The sequence below is a fragment of the Chlorocebus sabaeus genome, chromosome 24 (genome assembly GCF_047675955.1).
Source record: "Chlorocebus sabaeus isolate Y175 chromosome 24, mChlSab1.0.hap1, whole genome shotgun sequence".
NCBI lineage: Eukaryota > Metazoa > Chordata > Mammalia > Primates > Cercopithecidae > Chlorocebus > Chlorocebus sabaeus.
The window spans coordinates 45495595-45522734 of record NC_132927.1 but is presented as its reverse complement, the minus strand read 5'-3'; the positions used below and the strand labels follow the sequence as shown (position 1 = coordinate 45522734).

Here is a 27140-nt window from a genome sequence, read left to right as displayed (position 1 = left end):
AGCCAGGATGGTCTCGATCTCCTGACCTCGTGATCCACCCATCTCGGCCTCCCAAAGTGCTGGGATTACAGGCTTGAGCCACCGCGCCCGGCCTGCTTTCTATTTAAGTGACTGTTGGTTGTGCATTTTAGCATAGAGTGGGACTTTTTTTATGTTTTGTCTTTTTATATTCAGGTTTTAATTTTTTTGCTATACAAACCATTTGAAGGCAGGACTACACATATCATGAATATAATTTATATCCTTTGATAGCATAAGGAGAAATACAAGATTAAAACTTTCACATCATTTGGAATCACAGTCATCAAGTTTTAATGCTGTGAAAGATGATGTGGCTGGGTATGGTGGCTCACAATTGTAATAATCCCAGCACTTTGAAAGGCCAAGGCAGGAGGACTGCTTGAATCCAGGAGTTTGAGACCAGCCTGGGCAACATAGTTAGACCCAAACATGTTAGATCTCTACCAAAAAAAATTTTTTTTTTTTAATTAGCCAAGCATAGTGACACATGCCTGTAGTTCCAGCTACTGGGGAGGCTGAAGTGGGAAGATTGCTTGAGCACAGGAGGTCGAGACTGCAGTGAACCATGATTGCACCACTGCACTCCAGCCTGGGCAACAGAGCAAGATCCTGTCTCAAAAGAAAGAAAAAATTTTTTTAAAGAGCATGAGGATAGAAATATTAGCAAACATTTATTGGGGGCTTATTAAGCGCTCAGCCCTATTCTGAATGCTTTTACAGTTGTACTTTTATGCTCACAATTACTCTGTGATGTTATTATCACTATTCTGTAGGTTACAAAGCTGGGTCATAGAAATGTTAAAGATTTTATTGTGGGTCTCATAATTAGTGAGTGTTCTGCTGAAAAAAAAAAAGCTAGTGAGTTAATTTGCCAATGATCATTTAGTGTTTTCCTTGATGGCCACAGTTTTGTTTTGTGTTATTTCCCCAACATTTTTTTTTTTTTTTTTGAGACAGTCTCTCTCTCTTGCCCAGGCTGGAGTGCAATCATAGCTCACTGCAGCCTTGAACTCCTGGCCTCAAGCGATTTCCCCCACCTCAGCCTCCCTAGTAGCTGGGACTTCAAGGGTGTGTCACCACCTGGCTAATTTTTTTATTTTTATTTTCATAGCGATAGGGTCTAGCTATGTTGCCCAGGCTGTAGCCACAGTTGTTTTTTTTACATCATCCACTGGATAATACATGTTGGGAACTGTTACTATGTTATACTTGGCTGCTATTATTTTTAAAAAATTATCTGTAAGAGTGTCCTATCCTTCTTAAATGATTTCTATAAATCTTTTTTCTAGCTAACACTTCTAATTTATATTAGCATTGGATTTGTTCATATTTTTTCCCTGAAAACTTAATAATACTAAATTGTAATGTGGACAGGGACCACCTTGCAGGAATGATCAAATGTCTGCTTTTTTCTTTTGCAGGAAATGATGAGCAAGTTATCCTCCATGATGTTGAAAGGTAAATAGATTGGTGGTATGTGAAGGTGATTGACTTTGTTTTTCATATATGAAGAGGCAAATATTTCTTTAGACTAAAATTGGATTTTGTTTTTTGAAGAAAACAGCGTGAAACCAGCTGTTCTTTTCTAAAAGATATTCCTACAATAGTTTGAAATAAAGTTTTGATTTAAAAAGGAAAAAGGGATTTGAAAGTTGGTATGAAAGTATACGTTTTAGATGAAAATTTAAAACAAGAGTTTAGAAGAGAAGGAACCACAATATTTAAGAACAGTAATAGCTAATATTGATTTGAGTTCTTACTATGTGCCAGACACCATTATAAATGCTTCGTACATATTAATTTGTTTAATCCTCACACTTATTTTCTAAGGAGATACTATTGTGATCTCCATTCTAGATGAGGAAACGGAGGCACAGACATGTTAGATAACAGAAGGTCAAGTGGTACGAGAACCTGAACTTAGGCTACCTGGCGTCAGAGCCATGCTCTTCATCAGATTGCTAGGAGACCCCTCTTCCACCCTGTTGGCATCAGACTTGGCTGCTCTAAAGCTTTCCCTTGCTCTTTGAAAATCAAGTACAGGCCGGGTGCTATGGCTCACGCCTGTAATCCCAGCACTTTGGGAGGCTGAGGCAGGCGGATCACAAGATCAGGCGATCGAGACAATCCTGGCTAACATGGTGTAACCCTGTCTCTACTAAAAATACAAAAAAAAAAAATTAGCAGGGTGTGGTGGCGGGCGCCTATAGTCCCAGGTACTTGGGAGGCTGAGGCAGAGAATGGCATGAACCTGGGAGACGGAGCTTGCAGTAAGCCGAGATTGTGCCACTGCACTCCACGTTGGGTGACAGAGCAAGACTCCATCTCAAAAAAAAAAAAAAAAGGAAAATCAAGTACGACCTCCAAATCTGTACACAAGCAGAAGAATTCTGTAATAAATGAAAATACTAAACTCAGCTATTGAGTCACTTTTAAATATGCTTATTTAACACAAAAATTATAAAATCTCTAAAAAGGCTCCTTAATAGTACCTTTTCTTAAACCTGAAAGTTGACTACCTACCTTTCAGGAAATATAATATTTTTCAGGTTTAGCTGGGTTGACTTTCTCCTAGAAGTGGAGAAGATGGCACCCTCGGTACTGAAGTGCTGGGACTCTGCACTATGCTTGTGTGTATGTGTGTGCCTCTGTCTTGCTCTCTATCTCCCAGCAGTGAGACATTGGACGTGTTTGCTCATGAAGATGCGGTATATGGCTTGTCTGTGAGCCCAGTGAATGACAACATTTTTGCCAGTTCCTCAGATGATGGCCGGGTTCTCATTTGGGACATCCGGGAATCTCCCCATGGAGGTAGGGTCACTGTGCAAAAGACTGTTGGACTGTGTTGAGCAGTTTGGTGTCAGATTCATTGAAGATCCAATTTATGACCTCAGTATCTATGTGCAAGTGATGTCAAGGGAAAGGAAATGTGAAACACTCACATGGAGGCATAAGAGGTCTTTGGAGGCCTTATCCTCCACCTAAGTACTCAGGAGTGAGGCACCTTTGCCAGTCCTTCTCTACCCTCCTGTGGCTCTCCACAGACCCTTGTACCTTGCTGTTTAGTGCCCCAAGGAGCAGAAGTTGTGGTGCTGACATGTAACTATGCTTGATTATTTACAGAGAATGGGGGTGTTATGTGCTTTCCTGCATCCTAGTTTCAGGCTTGTTATTTTGTTGAACCACAGAATCTCAAATCACCTGTGTATAGGATCTTAAAATGATGGCAAGTAAACTCTATTTAAAGGGGATTGTCTGTGTGAGTGCCTCCTCTGAATGTGCCCTTTGACTCTGATGTGTAAAATGAAGAAGTTGCTTTGTTGACTTTCTCTGAAGTTCTTCAGGAAATGCATCTTCTCAGCTCATTTCCTACGGAGAGATTTCTGTAATTCTACCTGTCTTCAGAAGACCCCTTCCTCTAGTACCAGCCTTAGTGCCACTGCCATACTCACCCTGTCCTTCAGTGCAGATTGTAATGATCACAGCTGTGTACCTAAATTTACTATCCTGCCTGTTTTGTCTGGCAGCATCTGGGTCTTTTAATTTTTTTATATTCTAAACATTTTACATTAGGTTCAGGCTATAAGAGAAGCTTGTTTTTAGGGTTAGGTAGGTAAGGTAGCAGGAAGTAGCAGCTGTGGTCAAGCCACTGTGGGCTTGGTAGGTGAAATTCTCCTTAGTCTGAACTGCCTGATGGCGGAGATGACTGAGTGCTTTACCTGCTCAAAGACCTGTGAAGTACTGCATATGGAGGTCATAGACTGAGAAGTGCTTTCTTTGTATTACTCTAACAGGTCCCATAGGAGTATATCCTGCTAGGTAACTAAGTGGTTTCTTCCTCACTTGGAACCTGCTAATTTTTGTAAATTGATGCAGGGTTTCTAGGTGAAGTTGATTACAGACTGGCTAGATGTTAGGGAGCATTTTGAAGCAGAAGAGAAAAACCACACCATTATTTCACCATGTCTTAATTTTGTCGTGTTTTGTTTTATCTTCATCAAATCTGTGTGCAGTTTAAAAACCTTTAATTTCTAAAACTAATACAATTGGATTAAAAGCATAAGAATCCTACCAGTAATTGGTTGTGAATTTTTTCAGCTCCTGCGGAATTCAGTTTTACTTACTGTAAAATGGTTTACTTTCCCATTTTTAGTGACCATTTCTGTTTTGTCTCAAGATCTGATAGCTACTATATATATTTCTGGGTGTTATAGCTTAAAATGTGGTTAAATGTGTTTACCTTGCTATGTATAGGACTCATGGGGACCTCGTGAGTAGGGGTGACTGGTGAAATTATGTACTGTTTTGGGGCACCAGGTCATTGGAGTGGTTATTAAAAAGTGCTCCGACCTGCATTCACATTTCTGCTTATCTGCCTGCCAGTGGCCCAAAGATACCTGGAATGAACTGGTTGTAATTTTTCTTTCCACAGAACCCTTCTGCCTGGCAAACTATCCATCAGCCTTTCATAGTGTCATGTTTAACCCTGTGGAGCCCAGGTTGTTGGCCACAGCCAATTCAAAGGAAGGAGTGGGACTCTGGGACATTCGCAAACCTCAGAGGTGAGTCCCCTTTATTCAGAAGGTGTTAAAACTTTCCCCTGCCTCATTTCTCAGGTAATGTGACCAGCCAGTAAGTGTTGTAAGGACCTCTTTGGCAGTTATCTCTGCTGGGCATTTCTTAAGATAAATAGTGTGTCTCAAGCCAGGAGAGCCTGTTTCCAAGGAATAGACAGTGAAAAATCCATACTCCTTGCTGAGGAGGAATCATAAACAGTAATCTGGACTGTAGACAGGGTCAGTTTTAGGCAATTATCTGAAGTAGTCAGAGCATCCCTTTAATATTGCCTTCTCTCCTCAGGCCCAGTGTTCCCCAGATCCATAGGAGCTCTTGCTGTGGGGTGGGTGGAGGGGAGGAGGTGGAGGTGGAGATTTCCCAAACTTGTTGCTGCTAAGCCAGAGGTTCTTAAGCCTAGGTTGGAGGGGATCCCTAAGAGGGCTTAAAAAATACTGAACTGCCAAAATTATATGAAAATTATATATTATATTTTCAAATAAGTGCATTTTCTGTTTATCAAAAGGACTAATGACCTTTATAGTGACAACAACAAAAGGTTGAGAGCCATTGCACTGTGGTGTTCACAACCTCATGTGTTTCTCCACATGGCACTATGAAAAGAGCATACTTAAGACAATCCTGAATGATGGCATGAATCACTAATAGGGGAATCTCAGGCATCATTAAAGAATGTGGGAATGGGGGTGAGTAGCAGGCTCTTTTATGTTCCTTAAATCCCATGGGGGAGGGACTACTTTTTATGGCACCTGTACATGAAGCTGGCCATGCTTTATTTAAAAACTTCCATGCATTGCTAGCTAGCTCCTCTGGAAATTCTGCATAGATGTCATTTCCCACTTCGTAAAGCAATGTTGCAAAAGAGTATCATGGAAACTAAGTGATGTTATAATTTATTTCATGGGCCTCAGATGAAAGGAATAGTTAAGTACAGAAGATTATCTTCCTTGATGATTTTTACTCCTAGCTGATTCTCTCTATGGGGCAGTAAGAGATGGTTGGAACTATTGTAGCAGATACGTGTAGCCTGGAGGGTTGTCCCTGGCATTGAGCAGGGCTCCCTAAGCTTCCTGAGGGCAGCAGAGATTTCTCCTGCCCCCTCTGTTGCATAGGCACCTGGCTCTTGTTTTTACAGTCTATTGAAATGTGTGTAGTGGCAGGACCCCTAATGTGCTTTTGCACTGTGTACTTTAGGAGGCTTGCTGTCTGCCAAGAAGACAATTGCATTCAGCTGCAGTGTTCTCTACTACTTCAGGCTCTTTAGGAACAACTGTTGTACCTCATCCATATTACGAAAGGCAGGATTTGGACGAACTGCGCCAGTCTTCTCCCAACCTACTATCTCTCCTACTTAAAATTGCAGTGAATAGCTGGCAACTGGAGTAGGGCACTGAGCTGTTCATCTCCAGTGGAAAGCTTGAGTAATTCATGGTGTCTGCAGTGTCTTGAGAGAGGAGGAGTGTGTGGATATTTTAATTCTCCCAATTCTCTCCCATTCTCTTCCACCAGTTTCTTACTGTGCATTATATGGGCCCTCCTCTGCTTTCCACTTGTCTCCTCACTAATAAATATAGTTTCTTTCTTGTTAAAAGAATTGTAAGTGATGATGATTATTTTATTTTTACAGTGACATTTATTGGTTTTGGGTTTTTATGCAGAAAAAAATAAAAACGAAATCATCTCCAGATTATCCCTGACACTTGTATGTTTTTAAAATGTTTGTCTGTCCGTACAGTTCTACTCCTTTCTAGTGTCTGTAGTCACTCCAGAGGTAACTACAGTAAACAGTTTATCTTTCCAGAACTTAATATAATATGTATACTACTATGCATATGCATCCTTTAAAAAATTTGAGACAGAAGGAAGCATGTAGTAATACTCACTGTTCTCGATTTCTTTTTTAAATTAACAATATGTTTTGGAGCCTTTTTTCATACCAATACTAACAGATTTAGCCCCTTCTTTTAATGCCTATATGGCATTCAATTTATATGATGTACCCAACAACCAGGAGGACTTCTTGTTTCCAGTTTTTGGTCATTATAAACAATGTTACATTTAACCTGGTTGTATGTCTATCTTGGCCTACTTTTGCAAAAATATCTGTACGGACTTGCTGCATCAAAGGATGCATGTTTTTAAATTTTTGATAAAAACTGTCAACTTGTAGCCCCACCACCAAAGGCTGCACTGACTTACAAATCTACCAGCTGTGTATGAGATTGCATGTGTCTCCAGACCTTCACCAACACTTGAACTACTGCTAGTATTATGGGGGAAAATGATACCTTGTTTTGAGTTCTTCAATTATGGGTAAGGTTTTATAGTTTCTTTGATAACCTACAGTTTTCAGAGTCCATGTGGGAGAAAAGTTGCCTAGTAAGGCTAATTGGCAATCGTGACTAATTTCTTTTTGGAATAAAAGAAGGAGCATAGAGCCATGGGGACTAGGATGTTATTGCATTTATTTCAACTCTTCTAAGGTTCTACAAGGTTTTATGGGTGTCAGGCAGAAAAGGGTCATGAAATGTCTTTGGAACTCTTCTTAACTTTGCATCCACTGGAGTTTGGGGATGAAATTACAGATCTTTTCTGTTAGAATTCCTCCAGTACAAGTTGGTTTGGGGGAAGAGAGCGCCCTTTTTCTTTTCCATGTAGGACTAGTTATGCTGAGTTGCAATAGATGATTTGTCTCTTGAGCACTGCTGCCTAGAAACCCCAACCTAGATTTTGGGGCAACTCTGTATCTGTTGGGAGGACAAGCCTGGAACATGATAGAACTTTTTCAGGGATACTTCAAGTGTAGGGAGAGATTTTAAGGAATTTGTGAATCTCTTACAACTGCAGGTAAAATTGTGTGGCTTATGTATCTGAGTGAACACATGTCATATTTTCTCTAGGGATGGTAGAAAGCTTTTACCAAGTTCTCATAGAGACCCTTGACTCCAAAAGGATAAGATTGCTTGGTGACCCCAGATTTTAAACCTGTTGTGGTTCCTTATCAGGATTTTAAATGACTTCTAGCTTGTAATTGCATGGGCATGTGGGTGAATCAGGGCCTGCTGTCCTAGAAACAGATAATCTCCTTGGAGCAGTGATGAGGGTCTCACCCTGAACACCTCCTTCCTGGCTTAACCTATGTCTTAGTCAACGTTTGAATGATTTCCCTGGCTTACCCCAAGCCTACACTATACCTCTCCACTTGGTAGCCTGAAGGTATAGGAGCAGAGTCACTTTTGTCCCACTGCTGCCCTGAAATAAGCTGATTAGAGGGCTGGCTGGCAGAGAAAAAAAAAGTCAGCTCTAAAGAAGACTTTAATTATAATATGATCTGACTTCCTCATTGTACAGATTAAGAATAAGAAACTAGCCCAGCGAGGTAAGGGGAGGCAGAAGAGCTGCCTTTAGTATAGGAAGAATAGGCTCTGAAGCCATACTTCCTGGGTACAAATCCAGGTAGTACACCTTAATAGGCATGTGATCTTGAATAAGTTACTTCACCACTCGGTGTCTCATAATAATAACTAATAACTAACATTTATTAAGCATTACTTGCCCTCTGGGTATTGACCATCATATGAATAATTACCTTATTTAATCCTTACGATAACCCTATGAGGTAGCTTCTATTATTTTATGATAAGAAAATCAAGGCACAGAGAGGTGAAATAACTTGTATGTTTGTGTGTGTGTGTGTGTGTGTGTACATATATATCATCCTTCCCCTTTCCCCTGTTTTTCTTTTTCTTTTTTTAGTTTTTATTTTTAGAGACAGAATCTCACTGTCTTGCCCAGGCCTCAGGCTCCCAAGTAGCTGGGATTATAGGCATGAGCCACCACACCCAGTTCCCTCTCTTACTAAATCAGATAGGGTCCCTGTACATTCTAATTTTCTTTCATCTATGCCTCCTTACAATAGAACATTTTCAGAATTCCTCTCAAATTTTTCCAATACCGACCTGTCATATTCTGAAGTCTGAGTCCTTTAGACTTTCTGTCCCTGAAAGTTAAACCTTATTTCACTGTCTCATGGCCCAGAACCTGTTCAAACTTCTTACCTTTTATAACCCTGGAAATCTGCATATACTAGTTATTTTGCTGCAACACTTTAGATCAGAGGTTGTAAACTAGCTGCCTGTAGGCCAAATTCAACCCACAGAGATATTTTGGTCTACCTGATATGCTAGAATTTGAAAAATTATAAAGTAAAATTGCAGTTTCTTACATCTCTTGAAAAAGACGAAAGATGTGCTCTCGTTGGGCCTTTATTCTCATACAGCAAGAGTCAGCCAAAGCCTCTGTGATGTTTGTTCAGGGTCCCACCACTTCTTGATGTCTTAATACCGGTGTGTCCCTCATTTACATCACTTGCCTGGCCCTGTAGACATTGGAGTTGGAAATTTCTGCTTTAGGGATTTTAGTGGTGATGAGTGGGCACTGGGGAGGAGAGGCTTGAGTGTAAGTGATTGGATAAGAGAACATTTCACACTTGCAAGTGTACATTGCATGTTCTGTCAAGGTTTCATTTATTTCATTTAGATGATTTCTGCTGTTTTTTTCACAACCAACTTCCTTTCTTACTGCCAGTGTTGCATTTATATCTATCTTAGGCTGTTGCAGTACCTCTGAACAGTTTTCAGAACTGAGATCCTCTAATGTCCAGAGAATTCAGGAAAAGCAAAAGTTTCCCCTGCTCTCACTCTGTCATCCTTTTCATTGCCTGTTTTAGCTGTCTGCTTACTCACCACCTCTCTCCCTTCTAATCTCTTTAGTTTCTACCAGGAACTGTTAATTCTATGATAGATAACGGTGTCTTGCTTTGACAAGGATAATAAAGAGAGTGGTTTTTTTTCCCACTCAATAATAAAACTGGAGCAAGCCAAGAATTCCTATGAAGACTTGCCTTATAAGATGGTGTTTTCACTTGTGTAAATGACGCATCTGAAAATGGGCAATGAACGCAAGTTCCTACTATCAGAGGAGATTGCTCTTAGGTCCTCTCTGGGTTTGGGGACCTTTCAGTTAAACGTCTGTTTTTTGGAGCCTGTGACAATCCTACTTATAGAGACCACATTAAATGAAACTCTGCCTTCTGAACAAGCCAGACAATCTCTGCAACATTGCATTTCAGGGTTGCTCATACCATTATAGGAAAATAAAGCCTAGGGGCTTAATGTCAAAGACTGGAAAAGGCACTCATGTGCTGATGTATGTTGAAACTTCAATGAATGAGACTGACCTGAATTTAGCCTCCTTCCTTTCAGAATGCAAGGCAATCAGGGTAGACAAAGATTTCTTAAATTTATTAAAACCTCTGAAGCACTATGCATCAAAGAAAAAATTGACACATTGGATTTCATTAAAATTAAGAACTTTTGCTCAGCAGACACCACCTTTTTTTTTTTTTTTTTTTTTTTTTGAGACAGAGTCTTGGTCTGTTGCCTAGGCTGGAGTGCAGTGGCATGATCATGGCTACAGCAGCGTTGACCTCCAAGGCTCAAGCAGTCCTCCTGCTTCAGCCTCCGTAGCTGAGACCACAGGCTCATGCTATCATGCCTGGCTAATTTTAAAATGTTTTTGGTAGAGACAGGGTCTCTTTGTGTTACCCAGGCTGGTCTCGATCTCCTGGGTGCAAGCAATCCTCCTGTCTCATCCTACCAAAGTGCTAGCATTACAGGTGTGAGCCACCACACCTGGCCAAAGACACCATTAAGTAAGTAAAAAGGGCTGGGCGCAGTGGCTCATGCCTGTAATCCCAGTACTTTGGGAGGCCGAGGCAGGTGGATCACGAGGTCAGGAGTTTGAGACCAGCATGGCCAACATGGTGAAACCCTGTCTCTACTAAAAAAATGTATACGAAGATTAGTGGGGTGTGGTGTCGTGCACCTGTAATCCCAGCTACTCGGGAAGCTGAGGCAGGAGAATAGCTTGAACCCAGAAGGCGGAGGTTGCAGTGAGCCGAGGTCGCACCACTGCACTCCAGCCTGGTGACCGAGTGAGAGTCTGTCTCAAAAAAAAATAAAAGTAAGTGAAAGCGTGAGCCAAGAACAGATCTGGGGAAAAAAAAGCATAATACATATATTGAGTAAGAATATCCAGAATTTATGAAGAAGTACAAATCAGTAAGTAAAAAACAAAAAAAAAAAATCAATTTAAAAAATGAGCAGAAATGTTGAACAGGTACTTTACCAAAGAAAATATCCAAATACCCAATAAGCATTTGAAAAGTACTGAACTTTATCACTCATGAGAGCAATGCAAATTAAAACTACAGTGAGTGTCAGTATACACCTAGAGTGTTTAAAATTAAAAAGACTTATAGTATCAGGTGTTAACAAGGGTATGGACCAACTGAAACACTCATACATTTTAGGTGAGTGTTCAGGAGAAAGCAAGCTTTTTATTAAGGAGTTCAGAGGACGGAACACTAGCATGAGTATTGTAAACCTACGTATGGCAAAGATGGGTGAGTAGAAGACAGAAAGAAGGGAGTAGCTTAATAACCAGAAGGCATGCCCCCAACTAAAGCTAATCATTGTGACAAGCAAATCCCAGTGATCTCCAGCTTTTCTGTTGCAGTTTTCTATAATACCATCAAAATTTCTAGGTCCCCCTGACTCTTCTGTCTCTTTTGTCCCTTTAAGGCAGCTCTGTAAAGAGCCAGTGTACAACCATTAGGGAAACCTATTTGTCAGTATCTACTAAAACTAAACACCATAACTCTATGACACGGCAATCTCACTCTTAAGTATGTCTAAGAGAAATGAGTACCTATTTCCACCAAAGACATGTGCAAGAACATTTACAGCTGCTGTATTTGTAATAGCCAAAAGCTAGGAACAACCTAAATATCCATCAAAAGAAAATGGAAAATGGGTAAATAAACTGTGGAATAGCCATACAATAGAATATTACACAAACATAAATAAACAACAAACTATAAATATACACATTGACATGGATGAATCTCACAGTCATAGTGTTGAATAAAAGAATTCAAATACAAAAGAATCTCTACTGTGTGATTCCATTTGCATGATGCTCAAGAACAGGCAAGTTATGGAAGTCAGAATAGTGGTTACCTCTGGGTAAGGTATTGACTAAGGAAAGCATGAGGGAAACTTCTGGGGTTCTGTATCTTGATCTGGGTGGCAATTTCATGGTTGTATACCTATATACATTTTTACTGAGCAATGCCCTTAGAATTAGTGTACGTTACTATATTATGTTGTATCTTTTTATTTATTTATTTATTTATTTATTTATTTATTTATTTATTTGAGATGGAGTCTTGCTCTGTTGCCCAGACTGTAGTGCTGTGGCGCAATCTCGACTCACTGCAAGCTCCACCTCCCGGGTTCACACCATTCTCCTGCCTCAGCCTCCCAAGTAGCTGGGACTACAGGCGCCTACCACCTCTCCCGGCTAGTTTTTGTATTTTTAGCAGAGACGCGGTTTCACCGTGTTAGCCAGGATGGTCTCGATCTCCTGACCTCGTGATCCACCTGCCTTGGCCTCCCAAAGTGCTGGGATTACAGGTGTGAGCCACCATTCCTGGCCTGTATTATGTTGTATCTTAAAATTTAAAAAAAGAATCCAAGGCCACTATTGTCTTCAAATGGGTATTTATCTTCTTCCTTATGATTCCAGTGGCTGTGGCAATAACACTGGCTCTTTACAGAGCTGCCTTAAAGGGACAAAAGAGAGAGAGACAGAAGAGTCGGGGGACCTAGAAATTTTGATGGTATTATAGAAAACTGCAACAGAAAAGCTGGAGATCAGTGGGATTTGCTTGTCACAATGATTAGCTTTAGTCGGGGGCATGCCTTCTGGTTATTAAGCTACTCCCTTCTTTCTGTCTTCTACTCACCCATCTTTGCCATACGTAGGTTTACAATACTCATGCTAGTGTTCCGTCCTCTGAACTCCTTAATAAAAAGCTTGCTTTCTCCTGAGCACTGTATTCCTTTCTTAAACTTCTTTGTTTTTTATTAATGTCATCGTCTCTTTTATAATCATCCTGGCTGAAATCTCAAAATCTATTTGCCTCTTCTGTCTCTCCCTCCCTCTGCCATAAACATCTTTGCTCTGTGTTAGTGCTTGGCCACTCTTTTCATTCCTTAAACCCCTACCCCACTTCAGACCCATTTCACTCTCTCCATAAGATTCTGACTTCACTGGCTCCTTAGCTTACGTCTCTTCTCCCTTTGCACCACCCCCCAAAACACATACACATAGAGGGTACGTTCTCCTTTTTTCTTGATTTTTCTTTACATATTCATGTCATAGTTACCAAGATCAAATGGTGATCATCAGGGAAAACTTCCTTGCTAGATCTCCCTGTTACATACTCTTAAAAATGATTTTACTCACCATGTCCCCCAGCACCTGGCACTATTTTGGCACAGAGTGTATGTTGAATGAATGTAGCTGTCCCTAACTTCTAGAGGAAAGGATCTCTCCATTCAGAATTTCTGCAATGTTTATGGACCTGTTAATCCCTGAGTATAATGATATGAATCCAAATGCTGTATTTCAGGAATAAATCCTTAGAGGAGGTTGTAAGATTTCTTGCTGGGCTTTGAATGTCACCATCAGTTATGTGGCAGAGAGCCAGGTAGTCTGGTGAAGTTGCTTTGTAGCTTTTAGGCCACAGGGTGGAGTTGTAGAATCAGTTTTGCCCGCTGGAGGACACCAGGTCGCTGGTTTCCTAACCCAGTGATTCTCAAACTTTAAGGGGCATCAGAATCACCTGAGGAGCTTGTCAAAGCACTTCTTCCTGGATCCCATACCTACAGACTGAATTGTTGGTCCGGGGTGGGATCTTTGATTCTGCCATTATTTAACATACACCCAAGATGATTTAGCAATTTTGCTGATCTTACAAGATGGAAGCTGTGGTTAATCAGAGAGGTCCATGTTGAATTTGCTCAAGTTCACTCAGACCCCAGGTCTTTGGGGTTTAGGCCAGAGATTCCTTATGTCCATTCCTTCTCACCAAACACAAATGTCTTTCATGACAAGAGACTTCATTTCAGACCAGAGCATCTGGGGGAATGCCTGGTAAATGGAGGGGAGCTCTGCAAACACGTATCATTTCATATTCTTCCTTTCGTATTCCACAAGTCCAGTTATTCAGAAGTAGATGACATCAAAACCTAAATTAAATGGACTTTCTTATTTTATTTATTTATTTTTATTTATTTATTTTTTTGAGACAAAGTCTTGCTTTGTTACCCAGGCTGGAATGCAGTGGTGCGATCTCGGCTCACTGCAGCTTCCACCTCTTGGGTTCAGGCAATTCCTCTGCCTCAGCCTCCCGAGTAGCTGGGACTGCAGGCATGTGCCACCATGCCTGGCTAATTTTTTTGTACTTTTAGGAGAGATGAGGTTTCACCTTGCTGGCCAGGTTGGTCTTAAACTCCTGTCTTCAAGTGATCCACCCATCTCAGCCTCCCAATGTGCTGGGATTACAGGCATGAGCCACTGCACCTGGCCAACTTTCTTATTTTAAAATCATATGTTGACTTTTTCTTCTTAAAAATTTTTATGGTAAGGCTTTTTTTCAAATATATGTAAAAGTAGGCTGGGTGTGGTGACTCGCCTGTAGTCCCAGCAATTTGGGAGCCCCAGGCAAGAGGATTGCTTGAGGCTAGGAGTTCAAGACGAGCCTGGGTAACATACACCCTATCTCTACAAAAATATTTTTTTAAATTAGTCAGGTGGGGTAGTGGCAGAACCTGCAGTCCTAGATACTGGGGAGGCTGAGGCAGGGGGATCACTTGAGCCCAGGAGGTTGAGGCTGCAGTGAGCCATGACTGCACCACTGCGCTCCATCCTATGTGACAGAATGAGACCCTATCACTAAAAATAAAAAAAAAATTAAAAAAAACCAGATAGGGCTAGGCGCGATAGATAGCTCACACCTGTAATCCCAGCACTTTGGGAGGCCAAGGCCGGTGGACCACCTGAGGTCAGGAGTTCGAGACCAGCCTGGCCAACATGGTGAAACCCTGTCTCTACTAGAAATACAAAATTAGCCGGGCATGGTGGTGGGCGCCTGTAATTCCAGCTACTCGGGAGGCTGAGGCAGGAGAATCACTTGAACCTGGGAGGTGGAGGTTGCAGTGAGCTAAGATCATGCCATTGCACTCCATCCTGGGCAAAAAGAACGAAACTCCATCTCAAAAAAAGCAAAACAAAACAAAACAAAAAAAAAACAGATAAAAGTAGAATAGTAAAAATAAGATTTACCTATTCTCGATATTTCACACTGTGTATAATTATTCAGGGTTCTCCGGAGGAACAGAACCAATAGGATATATGTATATATAAAAGGGAGTTCATTAGGGAGAATTGGCTCATACCGTTACAAAGGTAAATGATAGGCTGTCTGCAAGGTGAAGAATGGGAAAAGCCAGTAGAGTGATCAGTTCAAGTGTGAAAGCCTCAAAAGCAGGGAAGCCGACAGTACAGGCTTCAGTCTGATGCCAAAGGCCCAAAAGCCCCCAGGAGGCCACTGGTGCAAGTCCCAGAGTCCAAAGGCAGAAGAACTTGGAGTCTTATGTCCAAGGGCAGGAGGAGAGGAAGCAAAGCCTCAGGCTTGGAAAGAGAACAATGAACGTCAACAAGCTGAATATCCCCCTTTTTCTGCTAGCTTTGTTCTAGTCACACTGGAACAATGCCTGCCCACATTAAAGGCGGGTCATCTTCTCCCTGCCCACTGACTGACATCTCAGTCTGCTCTGGAAACAGCCTCACAGACACACACAGCAACAATGCTTCAGCAGCCATGTAGGCATGCCTGAATCCAGTCAAGCTGACACCTAATATTGGCCATTACAATTTGTGACCTTCTGTCTGGCTTCTTTCACTTAGCATCATGTTTTTGAGATTCATCCACATGTATTAGTGTCTCATTCCTTTTTATGACTTAAATAATATTCTATTATATATACATTACACAGATATGGATATACACATTTTGTTTATCCATTCACCTAATGATGGCCATTTGGATTGTCCCATCTCCTGGCTATTGTGAATGATACTATCATTAACATTCATGAAAAAATTTTTTTGAGAACCTGTTTTCAATTATTTTGGGTATATTACACCTAGGAGTAGAATTACTGGATCATATGGTGATCTATATTAAACTTTTTGAGAAACTACCAAACTGCTTTCCATAAAAAGATAATTAAAAAAGAAACATAACCACAATATTATTCTACCTAAAAAATAATGGTAATTCCTTAATACCATCTCATATCTAGTTGTTACAGTGGTTTTTATGAAGCAGAACTCAAACTCCTTACAAAGCAACTAGATGATTTGACTTACAAGTCTTTCTTTGTTTGTAGGTACCCCTGTCTCTCACTTTTTTCTTTTTCTTTTTTTTCTTTAAGACAGAGTTTCACTTTTATTGCCCAGGCTGGAGTGCAATGGTGCAATCTTGGCTCTCTGCAACCTCCACCTCCCGGGTTCAAGCAATTCTCCTGCCTCAGCCGCCTGAGTAGCTGGGATTACAGGTGCCCGCCACTACACTCAGCTAATTTTTGGTATTTTTAGTAGAGATGGGGTTTCACCATGTTGGCCAGGCTGGTCTTGAACTGCTGGCCTCAGGTGATCCACCCACCTCGGCCTCCCAAAATGCTGGGATTATAGGCGTGAGCCACCCCGCCCGGCCATCTCTCACTTCCTTTGCTTGCAACTTATGTGTTGAAGAAACTGGATTATTTGTCTTAGGAATTTCTTATATTCTAGCTTATGCTGATTGCATTCTTATACTGCAATTTCGCATGTTCTTCTGACTCTGGTTTTTCCCATAATTTGATATTAGATCTAGAAGCTTGAACAAATTCAGGTTTGATTTTTTTTAAATGGGTACAAAAATATTTCATTGATGATGTGTATGTCCATAAAGAACTTAAAAATACCTAGTTATCTCTCCTTTTGTTTTGAAATACTTTGACAGACTTCTTAGTTTAGCTTTTTAAAATACAAGCAATACTGGTGAAGATGTAGAGAAACTCAGTCACTCATATATTGCTGGTGGGAATATATGATGGTACATCCTCTTTGGAAAACAGTTTGTAGTTACTTTATAAATTACAGATGAACTTATAACCCAGTAATTTCATTCTTGGATCTATATCTAGGAGAGATGAAATTTATTTCTACACAGAAACTTGTACATGAATATTCATAGCAGCTTTACTCCTTATAACCAAAAGCTGGAAACTACCCACATATCCTTCATTAGGTGAATGTGGTACATTCATACTACAGACTACGACTCAGTGATGAAAAGGAACTAAGTGTGTTGATACAACTTGGATGAACTTTAAGGAAATTTTGTTGACTGAAAAAAGCCAATCTCAAAAGAATACATGCTGCGTAATTCCACTTATGTAATCCTCATTAATGATATAATTCTCAAGATAAGTACAGATTATCGATTGCCAGGAGTTAGGGATGAGAGTAGAGGACAGAGTTGCATGAGGGAGTCTTGTGATGGTACCGGTAAATATCTTAATTGCAGTGATTGTTACATGAAGCTATGCATGATGTACATATACAAGCTATACACGTGAGTTTCCATAGCACAGTGGTTATCACATTCACCTAATACAAATGAATGCATGTGTAACTGGTAAAATCTGAATAAAGTCTGTGGATTGTACCAATGTAATTTTCCTGTTTGTGATACTGTACTATGGCTATGCAAGATGATGATAACATTGGAAGAGACTAGGTAAAGGATGCACAGGACGTTCTTGTACATTTCTTGTGTCTTGCTCTGAATCTGTAATTATTTCAAAAGGAAAAGAAAAAACCAGCAACAGGTAATAATGTTCTCCTTTTAAAACTGTCCACAAGCTAAAGCCCCCTCTGACTACCTCTTCTAGTCCTGGTCCTTCATGTTTTCTCCTGGGGATAGTGAGTATTATGAGTTTATAACATATGCTTCCAGAACTTTTTCTTGGTTTTTATATGCTTATACATGTACCTGTAGAAAAATATATGGCATTATTTCCATATGCTTGTATGTTTTTCACACAAATAATATGCTGCTATATAATCATTCTACAACTGGACTTTTTCACTCATTGGTATGTGTTGAGAATTTATCCATATACATGTGCGTTCTGCATAACGATTTTCAGTCAGATATATGACTGAAAGTCCCATATATGACAGAAGTCCCATAAGATTATAATGGAGCTGAAAACTTCCTGTCGCCTGGTGATGTAGCTGTCATAACATTGTAGCACAACACATTATTCATGTGTTTGTGGTGATGCTGGTGTAAACAAACATACTGTGCTGCCAGTCATATAAAAGTGCAGTACATACAATTTGATGTACAGTACATAACACTTGATAATAAACAGCTATGTTACTGGTTTACCTATTTACTATACTGTGTTTCTTACAGTTATTTTAGTGTATATTCCTACTTATTTAAAAAAGTTAACTCTAAAGCAGCCTCAGGCGGGTCCTTCAGGAGGTATTCCAGAAGGAAGTATTATCATAAGAGATGACAGCTCCACATGTATTATCAACCCTGAAGACATTAGTAGGACAGATGTGAAGGTAGAAGATAGCGATACTGATGATCCTGACCCTGTGTAGGTCTAGGCTAATTGTGTGTGTGTGTGTGTGTGTGTGTGTGTGTGTGTGTGTGTGTCTTAGTTTTTAACAAAAAAGAAGTTTAAAAAGTAAAAAAAAAAAAAAAAAATAGGAAAAAGCTTATAGAATAAGGATATAAAGAAGGAAAATGTTTTTGTACAACTGTACAATGTGCCTGTTTTAAGCTAAGTATTACAACAAGAGTCAAAAAGTTAAAGCAGTAAAAAAGTATTATGAAGTAGAAAAGTTATAGTAAACTAATGGCCGGGTGTGGTGGCTCACGCCCGTAATCCCAGCACTTTGGGAGGCTGAGGCAGGGATCACTTGAGGTCGAGAGTTTGAGACCAGCCTGACCAACATGGTGAAACCCTGTCTCTACTAAAAATACAAAGATTAGCTGGGCATGATGACGTTGCCTGTAATCCCAGCTACTAAGGAGGCTGAAGCAGAAGAATCACTTGAACTCAGGAGGCAGAGGTTGCAGTAAGCTGAAATCACACCACTGTACTCCAGTCCGGGTGACAGAATGAGACTTTGTCTCAAAAAAAAAAAAAGTTATAGTAAACTAAGGTTAATTATTGCAGAAAGAAAAATATTTTAAAATAAATGTAGTGTAGCCTAAGTGTGTAATATTCATATAGTCTGTGGTGGTAGTGTACAGTAATGTCCTAGGCCTTCACATTCACTCATCACTCACTCACAGACTCACCCAGAGCAACTTCCAGTCCTGCAAGCTCTGTTCATGGTGGATACCCTATATAGGTGTACCATTTTTTAAAATCTTTTATACTGTATTTTTACTGTGCCTTTTAAATGTTTAGATATGTTTAGATACACAAATACTTACCCATTGTGTTACAGTTGCCTATGGCATTCGGTGTTCTGTATAATAACATATGTTAACATGCTGTACAGGTTTGTAGCCTAGGTTATATCACATAGCTGGGGTGTATAGTAGGCTATATCATCTAGGTTTGTGTAAATACTCTCTATAATGTTTATACAACAAAATTGCCTAACAACACATTTCGTAGAACATATTCCTGTCATTAAGCTGATGCATGACTGAATATATTAACATATCCAGATTTATCTTCTTTTGCCAGTTAAGAATTTGAGTCAATCCTTTGACTCTCTGTTGCGTCAGCTCAGGTTTTTCTTCCAGGAAGTCTTTTGTGACTACTGCCACTCCTGTCTCCCCAGTAGAGGGCAGTTATTCTGCCTCTGTCTTCTCATGGCACATCTTCTCCTTATTACAGCACTGTTCATGGAAACTGTAACATCTTTGCATCCATGTGCCTGGCGCAGTGCCTAAGATAGTCAGCAGGCATTCAGTAAATATTTAAATGAATGTATGCATGAATAAATGAATTACTGAATTGTAGGGAAGGGTGTAAGGTGAATGACTTACATGAATCCCTCTGGCCCTGATGCCTTGCGCTCTGATGCTGTTCTTTTTAATGGGTGGAATAATCCATCTCCACAGCGTATTCTGTGAAATCTTGTTGAACCAAGAAGCAGAAAAAACTTGCTTCTCCTATTTTGGCTGCTTGATTGTGTGGTCAGGGCCAAGTCATATAATTGCTCAGGACCTTGGTCTTCTCCAGTGTAACATAGGTTGATGTTACCCACACTATTTTATAGGTTTATTTTAAGGATTAGATGGTATGATATACATGAAAACATTTTGGAAATTAAATTTAATGAAGAAATTGTTGCTTCTTCAGGGGTTATCTATCTTGATATAGTCCCTTCAGTGAATTCTTTGTAGTTTGAACTTTCTATTTTGTGATTCCAGGTTTGACCTTACGTTTTATGTGTTGGGAGTCACATATTTTAGATAGGGACTTCTTAGTATACTCTCAATAATAATCTTGGCTTCTTTTACCCATGAATTTGCCCATGTATAGAAGACTTTCCAAGAACACTGCTAATGTTTCTGGATTATGCATAAAATACTTGTGTGTTTTTAATCTGTTTTCTATTCTGGTCACTTAACTTTGCCATTTATTTATGGATACTTTGGAAGTGGGATGGTGGATCGGTAGAAAGAAATAAAACAGTGTAGTTTCAGACCTGACTATGTCCAATGCTAACCAAGGGGAGCTTGTTTAGTATCTAGAAACCTACCAAAGGAGGGATATTATTTTCCCTCATTGAGAAGGTGGTAAGGGACACTAAGATTTTCAGAATCCTTTGAAAATTTTCGTTTGATTTAATTAATATTTAATTAGTATTATATGGATTTAAAATAACGACTGAATTTCAAGTTTAGCATTTGTACCAGAATCCTATGGGTCAGTTTATTATGTGAAGTTTCCATCAAGAGGCTCTCTAAATTCCCTATTCTCATACTTTTCTCAAAGCTTTCTTCCATGGACCCTTTTTAAAAGAGGGAGTATATGTGAGAAGACATTTCCTTCTAATTATAGAAGAAGTTTATATTCATTGTAGAAAAACTTGGAAAATAAAATGAAAGCTATAAGGAAAATAAAAATGACCAAAGTTCTATAGTCTAGTTAATATATCTTCTTATTAATATCTGTATATCCATCAACATGTACAGTATATCACTACCTATTTTGAACATAATTGTGTAGGACATATATTTAATACTTGCTGAATTCACTGGTCACTCTCTGAAATATGATAGATGAATCTACTTTCTTTTAACTTGTAATTGACTTCCTTTTAAAGCTTAATTATTAATTTTCTTTTTGAACTTCTTTTCTGCAAATATCAGAAACTTGGTTTTGTTTTTTTTTTTAATGTTATTTTATTCTTTGAGACAGTGTCTTACTCTGTTACCCAGGCTGTAGTGCAGTGGCTCAGTTGATCCTCCCACCTCAGCCTCCTGAGTAGCTGGGACTACAGGCATGTGCCAGCATGCTCGGCTAGTTTTTGTATGATTTTTTTGTAGAGACAGGGTTTCACTTTGTTGCCCAGGCTGGCCTCGAACCCCTGAGCTCAAGCAGTTATATTGCTTGAGCCTCCCAAAGTGTTGGGATTACAGGCATGAGCCACCATGCCCAGCCAGGAACTGCTTTAAAGTCTAAGATATAATTAATATACTTGTTTACCTGTTAAATTATCTTGTTGGATCCTTACATGATTAGCACATGGATGAATTTAACTCACTTAAAGGATGTATGGTGGCATCATGGCTTCATGTGAGATGTAGAGACCTGGATGGTCATTGACAAATCACTGTGGACCACAGATCTGCACCTATGCGCCTATGTAGGAGGACTTTGACTCAGATGCTTTCCAAGCCTCCTGCTATTTATCTGATTTTATGCTGCTCTGCTGCTTGCCTCTCAAGATCAGGTTTCATGGGTAGACAAATGTCAAGAGCCATGTGAATCTCAATGGAGCCTGTTTTTACTTTGTTAGTTTGTGTGTGTGTGTGTGTGTTTGTTTGTTTGTTTTGAGACAGAATCTCACTCTGTCGCCAGCCTGGAGTGCCGTGGTGCAATCTCTACTCACTGCAACCTCTGCCTCCCAGGTTCAAGTGATTCTTCTGCCTCAGCCTCCCAAGTAGCTGATACTACAGGTGTGCACCACCACGCCCAGCTAATTTTTTAAATTTTTAGTAGAGACTGGGTTTCACCATGTTGGCCAGGATGATCTTGATCTCTTGACCTCATGATCTGTGCGCCTCAGTCTCCCAAAGTGCTGGGATTACAGGCATGAGCCACTGCACCAGGCCTATTAGTTTCATTTTAAAAATGTTTTAAGTCAGTGTTTTTCAGACTGCTGCTTATGATCTATTAGATTGTTCATTCAACAGCTGATTATCAAATGCCTATTGTCTGGCACTGTTTGAGCATGAGATACACAAAGAAAAGATATAAAAGCTAATCATCTAGTGGGAAAAGACAAACAGGAAACAAAATAAATATGTGAAAATACATGGTATATAAGATGGTGATTGATGCAGTAGAGGAAAATGAAGTGGATCAGGGAGGAAGCATTGGAGAAGTTGTATTTCTGCATAAGGTGTCAGGAAAGGCCTAACTGAGGATACTTGAATAAAGAGCTAATGAATGAACCATGCTCAGACCTAGGGAGGAACATTCTAGGCCGCAGGATCTGTAAGTACTACAGCTCTGCAGCAGAAGCATGCCTGGCATGTTCTAGGAGCAGTTAAGAGGCACCATGTGGTTGAAGTTGAATAAGGTCCTAGGAGGTGGGGTCAGAGACGTAAAGGATGAGGGTAGGGGGTATTGTCTAGGGCCTTGCTGGCATTGTAAGGAATTTGGTTTTTACTCTAGTTGAAATGGGGAGCCACTGGAGGGTTTTCAGCAAAGGAATGATAGGATTAGATTCATGGTTCAGCATCTCCTCTGCCTGCTCTGTTAAGGATAAACTGAAGCATGGGCCAAAATGAAAGCAGAGACAAGCTAGGAAGCTCTTTCAATAATCCAGTGGGTGGCCAGGCGTGGTGGCTCATGCCTGAAATCCCAGCACTTTGGGAGACTGAGGCGGGCAGATCACTTGAGGTCAGTAGAGTTCAAGACCAGCTTGGTCAACATGGCAAAATGCTGTCTTTACTAAAAATACAAAAATTAGCTAGGCATGGTGGTGCCGCTTGTTATCCCAGCTACTTGGGAGGCTGAGGCAGGACAGTCACTTGAACCCAGGAGGCAGAACTTGCAGTGAGCCAAGATTGCACCATTGCACTCCAGCCTGGGCGACAAAGTGAGACCCTGTCTCCAAAAATAATAATGATAATAATCCAGTGGGTGATGAAATCAATTTAGATGGTCACAAGTACTTCTTAAAATAAAAAGTACACAATAGAGGCCAGGCACGGTGGCTCACACCTGTAATCCCGGCACTTTGGGAGACCGAGGCAGGCAGATCACGAGGTCAGGAGATCGAGACCATCCTGACTAACACAGTGAAACCCCCTCTCTAATAAAAATACAAATCAATTATCTGGGCGTGGTGGCCGGCACCTGTAGTCCCAGCTACTCGGGAGGCTGAGGCAGGAGAATGGCGTGAACCCAGGAGGTGGAGCTTGCAGTGAGCCGAGATCGCACCACAGCACTCCAGCCTGGGCGACAGAGCAAGACTCTGTCTCAAAAAAAAAAAAAGAAAGTGCATTGCATATAGTAGCTGCTAAGTATTGTTTAATGAATTTATGCTAAATTAATGTGGGTGTAGGAGAATACAGTATAAAATGTACTTATTATGAAAGGTTACTATAAAAAATTTTTAAAGCTATTGTTCTGAGGCATTCATATTATTGCCAACTAGAGGTGATTTTGGTTTTTGGACATGTTCTCAATGAGTGGCTCCTGTATGAAACAAGCTGTTTTCCTGTAATCGTGTCTCATCAGTCAGCAGGTGGAGGGAAGGAATCTTTCCTTGACCTTTCTCTCTTCTCTTGTTTTCAATTGTTTTTATAAGAGTTCTTTTTAGAAAGTACCAAATCATAATTTTTGTTTTTAGACCCTCTTGTGCTTAGGAATTTTTTCCAGACTTTTCTTCTTTCCTCTTCAGCATTCCTGTAGCTTTGTGGCCTTGTCACCTAATACTCAGTACACCCACCCCAACTTCTTGTCTTGCCATCACAGACTGTCCGCTTACCTGCATATCTTCCCACTCCCTCCTTCTGCACTGTTACTGTTGCTGTAGCAACTGCCATCTCAGTGTCCCTCCTTCCCCTTGCTTTTTTCCTTCTTGCCAACCACTGTTCATTGAACTCTTCCCAGTTTTATGCACTGTGAGGTCAGGGCTGATACTACGTAAGATGAAGATTAAATGGCTGTTTATGAAAATCGTTATTTCACCGGCTTTTGGGTAGAGAGGGGTTTTGAATAAACCAGGCCATCTGATAAATGACGAAATGTTGAGTCCCTTACTTTGTGGAAAGTCATGATAATAAATCTGTTATTATACTGCTTCTTAATTCACTTTGAGATCTTGGTTGGTTCTGTGGGGCTTTTGGAACCTGTGGGCCAAAAAAGTTGAAACGTTCTGGGCTCTAGAACGCTTCTTCTCTGGGCACGTTCCTGTTCTGGAAGATGATGATTAGAAACACTGCAATGCCCGCCATCCATATGTGCTTCTGAAAGGGCTGGATATGCCATTTGATTATATAAAGATTTCTTTACAGAAATTTAGTCAAGCTTTTCTGCCAACTTCAGTCAAATTTCTGGAGATTCAAAAAGTATACTGAATTCATCTATATATCAAGCCAGAGAAGCCTAGCAGTGAATCATGTTCTGGGGAAAATAAATGTGTTTATTCACAGATCGCAATGTGTCTTTCTTAGGCTGGTTGTCTGACAGTTCTGGGTCTCTCTAGAGAAGTTTCAGTCTTGGGACTGAGGAGTGCATTAGGAAAACAAAAGAGAAAGCCCAGGTTTTTCATCCCCCTTCCAACTCACATAAAATAAATGGTTAAGGGATTATTGGGGCTCTAAACATACTTGAATGTGACCAGTGTGGACTGTGACTCCCTGAACTTGCTCACTTTTTACCTAGTTCTAGTATCTTCTAGGATTTATCATATTCTATGGGTTGTGTTATAGGAAATACAAAACATCCCATATTCCTTATAGGTCATCCTGTCTTAAATCAGAAACTGTGGTAGGGAGAGACTTTCTCCCATAGAAAGTACCTTGCTTTTCCCTCTTTGCTTGTGGTATGACATCACCTCTGATGTCTGTGAGTTAGGACAGTAGTGCCTTGACTCCAAGCATTCCACCGGTCTTATAGAACTTTTACATGCAAACAATGAGGAAATTCATGCCAGTGGCCTTTGGAAAATCTTGTTGGCACCGCCAGGTGTACCGTATGGATTAATCATGGATTTATAGTAATCTAGGTCCACAGAGCCTGATCTTGGAAGCTTTTTCAATTCCCTGTGTTGTGCTAGAAGTGATACTCTCAATCACTTTCCCTGGAAACAGCCTTGGCCTGTTTCTCTTGTGTTCCAAGTCTTGCCTTGGTCAAGGACTTTTTTAAATGTTCTTTTTACCCCACCAGAGCAATAGAGAAGTCCAATTGAGTGGACTTAAAAAAAAAAAAAAAAAAATCCAACCCCGCAGGAGAGAGCTTGTGAGGAACGTTTTCCTGATGTTCTGAGGTGTTCTTGCTTTTCGCCCTGGGTCTTTTGGATCACCTTGGATCACCTTCTACCCTGTTCTTGTTGTGTTTTATAGCAAATCCTTGGATGAAGATAGGTTGGGATAGATGTATTTCATTAATTTTTCTTATAAAGATATTTTTATTTGAACTCATTGTTAACATGTTTTGCTAGTTCTTGCAATATATTGCTCATCTCATTTGAATGCATTGGTAGCCACTTCTCTGAAGGAGTAGAGACAGTGGCATTTTCATTATCAAGGTAAGTGTCCAGAAAGCAAGTCAGGATTGAGGCATTCTTGTTTGTATAGAGGCACCCCTATTTCTTTAAGAGAAAATGAGAAATTAATTCTTCAGGGAATGTGTTGAGGACAGGAATAGAACTCCGATCTGAAAAGGAATTGGAGATCCTTCTGCAAACAGACATGATAATAATCCAGTGGGTGATGAAATCAATTTAGATGGTCACAAGTACTTCTTAAATAAAAAGTACACAATAGAGGCCAGGCACGGTGGCTCACACCTGTAATCCCGGCACTTTGGGAGACCGAGGCAGGCAGATCATGAGGTCAGGAGATCGAGACCATCCTGACTAACATGGTGAAAAAGTGACTTATGGTATGGTTAGCTTTTCATTGACTTTGATAATTTATCTTTTGTCCACCTCGTTTTCTCTCCACCCCCAACCCCACAAATTCCAAACTGGAATCATGTTTCTCACAGTGTGGTTTGAAAGTCACCTGTATTACAGTTAACTGGTGTTGCTGATAAAATTCAGATACCTGGGCCCACTTTCCAGATTGAATTAGAATATTGTGGGGGGCAGGGGGTGGGAATCCTGAGAATCTACGTTTTTTAAAGTCCTTGATGATTTTTCATGCATCTTACACTTGAAGCCAGAATCTTTGACATCATCTTTGTATCTTGACTATGAGGGCAAACTGCTTCCAAGCTCTGCCTTTCTAGCAAACCAAATCATCCTTATCATTCTCACCAGGAGTGGCCAGCTGCAGACCCCTGCTGATAAATTACAGCAGGTATTGTATGATAATGTAATGATAATGTAACTTACTTTCTGGATTTCAGGTGTCATTCCATCCCTCTGGAAGGAATGGAATTTTGTGACAAAACATGAAGTTTTCAGTGTTGGTGGCTGCTGCTCTTTAAATAGCACCCCTGAACAATCTAGGAGCAAGATTCCTCTGTACTTTCTTTGTGTGAGAGGTTAGAGTTCCCTGCCCAGAAGCATAGGCAAGAGAAAAGTTAGTTACTATCCTGGAGCCCACAACCTAACTCCTGTAGTGTAATCAGACTGCAGATGGTGGGTCAGGGAGCTTGGGTGGGGTTGGGATGGTCCATATGCCATCCTGGGCAGACTCCTCTACAGGCCTGACTAGACTGGGCAGAGGAAGTTCCTGATAACAGATGGAATGGGTGTTTGCCAGAGGCTCTAGCTTTCCTCTCAAGAATGCCTGGGCTGCTGCAAACCCCTGCTGCTATGGCTGGTGAGGCTGGCCAAGTCTCTTTCTGTTAACTCTTGTTTCCACCCCCAACTCCTAGTCAGTCCTACAAATGCTGGTTTATTTGCACACTCCATGCTGATTTTGGATTGAAAGCCTCTCATTGTTTTTGAGTTCAGTGTTTAGATAACACCACATGCCTATCGCAGCCAGGGCACCCTGTAAAGGAAATGCCTGGTCTCTAACAGTCCTGTCATTCATTTTATGTATGCGAGTGAGTGTGGTCTGTGTTTCGGACCATTATAAGAGCATTTCTCTGCAGGGATTACTACTTGGGGCCTGCAGGGATACC

The 27140-nt window shown here is 40.5% G+C and overlaps 1 protein-coding gene across 5 annotated transcripts in view; it reads left to right on the top strand.

Moving 5' to 3' along the window:
- The window catches only part of DCAF5 (DDB1 and CUL4 associated factor 5), a 108902-nt gene that overhangs the window by 34948 nt on the left and 46814 nt on the right, over positions 1-27140 (top strand). For 4 of the 5 annotated variants that reach the window (XM_007987098.3, XM_007987102.3, XM_007987101.3 and 1 more), the window contains exons 3-5: positions 1443-1479; positions 2693-2832; positions 4454-4583. In XM_007987098.3, coding sequence (XP_007985289.2) covers positions 1443-1479; positions 2693-2832; positions 4454-4583 — 307 coding nt within the window. The remainder of the gene's footprint in view (positions 1-1442; positions 1480-2692; positions 2833-4453; positions 4584-27140) is intronic. The other variant, XM_007987100.3, reaches the window with a different exon arrangement.